At 64.6% G+C, this 4,254-nt stretch overlaps 1 protein-coding gene across 4 annotated transcripts in view; it reads left to right on the plus strand.

Moving 5' to 3' along the window:
- The first annotated feature begins 220 nt into the window (after positions 1 to 220).
- The window catches only part of IFI35 (interferon induced protein 35), a 6,616-nt gene continuing 2,582 nt past the window's right edge, over positions 221 to 4,254 (plus strand). The window contains exons 1-7 of one of the 4 annotated variants that reach the window (XM_026658611.2): positions 221 to 296; positions 1,112 to 1,158; positions 1,736 to 1,831; positions 2,053 to 2,211; positions 2,529 to 2,642; positions 3,294 to 3,438; positions 3,810 to 3,931. In XM_026658611.2, the coding sequence (XP_026514396.1) occupies positions 1,126 to 1,158; positions 1,736 to 1,831; positions 2,053 to 2,211; positions 2,529 to 2,642; positions 3,294 to 3,438; positions 3,810 to 3,931 (669 nt within the window). In that variant the 5' untranslated portion in view covers positions 221 to 296; positions 1,112 to 1,125. Of the gene's footprint in view, positions 327 to 1,111; positions 1,159 to 1,735; positions 1,832 to 2,052; positions 2,212 to 2,528; positions 2,643 to 3,293; positions 3,439 to 3,809; positions 3,932 to 4,254 lie in introns of all 4 variants that reach the window. The other 3 variants (XM_026658612.2, XM_026658609.2, XM_026658610.2) reach the window with 3 other exon arrangements.

Genomic DNA, 4,254 nt, shown 5'->3' on the forward strand with positions numbered 1-4,254 from the left:
CGGGGGGGGGGGGGGGGGGCACTGATGAAATCAGCATTACCCCTGTGTGGACGCGTTCGCTGCGGAGTCCGGGCCTTGTTCCCGTGCAGACCGGCCCTGGGCCACTCCCTGCTGGGGCTGGGGGTCTCCTGGCCCTGGGGAACCAGCCGGGCTGTGCCTCTGGCCGAGGCCGCGGGGCTGGGCTGCTCGCAGGCGGGTCTATGGGGCTGGGCGGGGCACGGGCCGGCCGGGAAACGAAAGTGAAAGGCGCCGGAGTCAGGCCGGAAGCGCCCGCGCCGATGCAGGAGGCTGGGGCGGTGAGAGGGGCTGCAAATTCCGCATGGGGGGTGCGCCCTGCTCTGAGCCCCCGGGGTGCGGGGGGGCCGGTCCCTGCCCGGGGGTGCGGGGGGGCCCATTGCATGCCCTGGCTCCGCTAGGGTGGTAGGGGGTTGTACAGTCCACCCCCCTTTTACAGGGTCTCCCAGCGTTCTCCCCACTCGGGAAGGGGGGGGGGGCTCTGTGCCCCTCCCTGGGGTCTGGCAGAGCCCCTCCCTCATTGTTTCCAGCCCAGGTGCCCCAGGGGCGCTGCCTCCCCAAGTCCCTGTTTGGGGTGACCAGGGGAGCCCCTTTGTGCTCCGTTCCAGGGATTCCCTCCCACCCTGGGGTGTTGCAGTCCTGGGGACCGGGCACCAGCCCCACGGGAACAGGGCCCATTTGCCCCCCATCTGGGAACTGGTCCCAGCCTGACATTTGGGAGCCAACCCTCCCTTTAGACTGTCTCTCCTGTCGCTCCCTGGGGTTTCTGGGCACCTGCAGGTGAAGGGCAGGGCCAGTCCTGAAGGGGGGGGGGGCACAATCAGATCAGAGTGACCTGCGGTGAACATGGGGTGAGCGCTCATCTGTCACCCCAAGCCTCCTCACCCCCCTGAGCCTGGAGAAATGCTCCACGCTCCAGTGATGGGCGAGTCAGGAAGGCCCAGGTCCAGGAGATCGGTGTATGCTTGGGTCTCCCCTGCGTGACGCGCCCATCACTGTAGAGCCAATGCTCAGCATGATGCTGCTGGGGGAGATTCGGGGAGGGGGGGTTGATTTTGGTGCCAGATTCTGACACTTTGGTGCTTTCTCTCCCCAGGTGTGAGTGACACAATGACAGATTCAGAAGAGGTAACTGGGCACCAGGCGAGTCAGTCCCTGTCCTGGGCTTTTGAAAGCCAAAGTGGAAATTAACCTGAGAATAACGTTTCCCGGGAGGGCGTCAGGAGGTTGTTTGTTTGAGGCCTGGTCTTCACTAGGAAATTAGGGTTGTATAACTCCGTCGCTCAGGGGTGTGAAAAATCCAACCCCCCGAGTGACGCAGCTCACCCGACCTAACCCTGGTGTAGACAGCGCTCTCCCGTCGACTGGCCGCCTCTCTGAGGTACATTACCCCTCCCGTCCACGTGGGCAACATCTTCACTGAAGTGCTACAGCAGCCCAGCTGCAGCGCTTTGCGTCTAGATGAGCCCTGAGCGCAGGAGCTGGAGACCACACCGGGCAAAGGAACAGCCTGAGTCCAGCAGGAAAGTTTCTTCCCCACTCCCACGTGGATTCTGGCTCCACCCCCACCCCTCTGGCTCCACCCACATTGAATTCTGACCCTTGTGGTGGTGAAGCTAGAGAGCTCATGTGCAGATGGTGACTGGCGTAGCCCATGGCACGGGCTGCCCCGTGATACAGCGTGTGGGCTCTGGGGTCACTCACCTCTCTTGGCTTTTAGGAGTCTTTTGTCCGTCTGCCTGATGAGCTCACACTGGAGAACAGCTCCCCCGAAATGACACCCGAACGCCTGCAGCAGGAGATTGAGAAATACAAGGTGGGTCCCTGCCCAGGCACCGCAGGTTGGGCAGCTGCTTTCCACGTGAGCCGATGGCGGGATGGGGCAGGGGCTCCGAATGCGCCTACCAGCTGCAGTTCCCTCCGCAGTGTGCGGTTAATAGAGGCCCAGCCCGAGACGATTCTGGGCTGATAGTGCCTGGGTGTAGCCTTGCAGAGCAGCCCCGGGGAGCCTGACGTTCCTTTCGGTGCCTCTCCCAGGAACGCTGTCAGGCGCTGGAACAAGACCGGCTAGAGCTGGGGATGGCGAAGGAAGCCGCTGAGCAGAGGACACAAGGATTCCAGAGAGAAGCCGAACTCCTCCGTGGGAAACTGGAGAGAGAGAAGTCTCTGAGCAGGGAGCTGGAGCCCTCCTACCAGGCTGGTTTCTAGGAATAGGCCCCTTGCACCCCACCCTCCCCTGATGCATTTAGTCTGAGTCTAGTGAACATATCACAGAACCACAGCACAGTCTGGCACAACTGGCCACCTCTGCTCAGCGAAGTCCTAGGGCTGGGGTGGCAGGGGCTGGGGGTGGGTGTGAGGGACGCGCAGGGCTGGGGTGGCAGGGGGCTGCGGGTGGGTGTGAGGGAATAGCAGAGCTGGGTGGGGGATGCGCAGGGCTGGAATCATGGGGGGTCCAGTGGCAGAGCTTCCCCGCCCCCCCTCTCTGATTAGCTTTTCCTTCCTTCCTGAAGGAGCTTTGTCTGGCCAAGGAGGAAAGGGGCAAGTTGCTTCAGGAAAAGCAGGAGCTGGAAAAGGAGCTGGAGGAGCTGGAGGAGAGGAGAGTGGCCCGGGAGGCACAAGCGAAGGTAAGGAAGTTCTCAGCAGGGCCTCCAGCCCGCCCCACACATCTGGTGATTGTCACTGAGGGGCCCGTGGGCCTGCCTGGGGCTGATCAGTTCAGACGGCAGGTTGCAGTGAGTGAGCTCGACTCCCGTTCTGCTGCTCGGAGGTAGGGTGACCAGAGGTCCTGATTTTATAGGGACAATCCCGATATTTGGGGCTTTTTCTTATATAGGTGCTTATTACCCCCGTCCCGATTTTTCACACTTGCTATCTGGTCACCCTACTCGGTGGGGAGGGTACAACAGCCTGCTAGTGGCTCTGCTGAGCCGCCGAGTCCCCCGAGCCGGAGTCTGGCTCTTGTGAGAAGAGACGAACACATGGGCTCAGGGCCTTGCTTTTACATCTCAGCGGAGAAAATGCCTCCAGCAGCACAGCGCCCCCCGGCACTGGGGTCGGCGCTGCCTGGGGGGGAGAGCACCCAATACTGACCCTGCTTAGCCTGGGAGGTCTGACGGGGCCCTGGCCCGGGGGGCCCTGGCGGCAGGAGTGATACCGTGTGGGGAGCTGAGCTGCAGGCTCTCGGGTGGGGGCTGGCGGGGATGGGCCCCAGCCATCTTCTCCCTCCCCTCCCTGGGCACAGCACTCCCTCACACTGCCCGGCGGGCTTTCCCCAGGCGCCGCCCTCCCTGCCGGACAGAAAGATGTTGTTTAAGGGACACGTGACAGAGGCCGAGGACGTGAACGCACTGGTGGTCGCCCCTCGGATCCAGCGTGCACTACCTGGGGGCTCTGCCCTCCTCACCTTCGAGGAGCCGGAGGGTAGGTCTGTTGCTGCAGGCCAGCCTGCCTCTGGTCAGTGCCTAGCCTCGGGAGGATGTCCAGCTCCACACACGCTGGCTAAGACGTGCAGCCTGGCACCCGCCTGGGGTCCCTCCCTCAGAGGTGACTGGCCGGGGCGTGAGGCCCCAGCATTCCCCTTGCCAAGGGCCCTGCTGCCCTTTGCTTTGCCAGACTCTGTCTCCCACCGCCGCGCTGCAGAGCCATCCTGTGCGGAGGCCGTACCCCACGGCCCAGCCCTCCGGTGGGGGGATTCCCTGCCTGGCTTGGCCCTGGCCCTGGCCCTGGCCCATCCCGCCCCAGAGCCCCTGCTTGGCGCTCCCCAGGCCTGAGTGGTTTCTCCCTGTTTGCAGTTGCCCAGAGGATCCTAGAGATGAAGTGGCACGAGGTGAAGCTGGATGAGAGTGCAGCGTGCGAGGGCCGGGTGCGAGTGCAGGCAGAGCCGGTGGAGCTGCTGCTGCCCTCAGCCCTGGAGGTGAGGCCCAGCTGCCAGGGAGTCTGTGCCGCATTCCTTGCAGGGGCCTCTCAGCCTCCTTGGCCCACTGTCAGCGCCAGGGGATTTTGCCTCCCCCGAGGAACTTCGGCAGCCTCTCGCACGCTGGGGGGCTGGGCTGTGCCCGGCAGGGGCGGGGGGCCTCTCGCACGCTGGGGGGCTGGGCTGTGCCCGGCAGGGGCGGGGGGCCTCTCGCACGCTGGGGGGCTGGGCTGTGCCCGGCAGGGGCGGGGGGCCTCTCGCACGCTGGGGGGCTGGGCTGTGCCCGGCAGGGGCGGGGGGCCTCTCGCCCGCTGGGGGGCGGG

Source organism: Terrapene carolina, unplaced genomic scaffold (genome assembly GCF_002925995.2).
Source record: "Terrapene carolina triunguis isolate 2854851 unplaced genomic scaffold, T_m_triunguis-2.0 Scaffold479, whole genome shotgun sequence".
Classification (NCBI taxonomy): domain Eukaryota; kingdom Metazoa; phylum Chordata; order Testudines; family Emydidae; genus Terrapene; species Terrapene triunguis.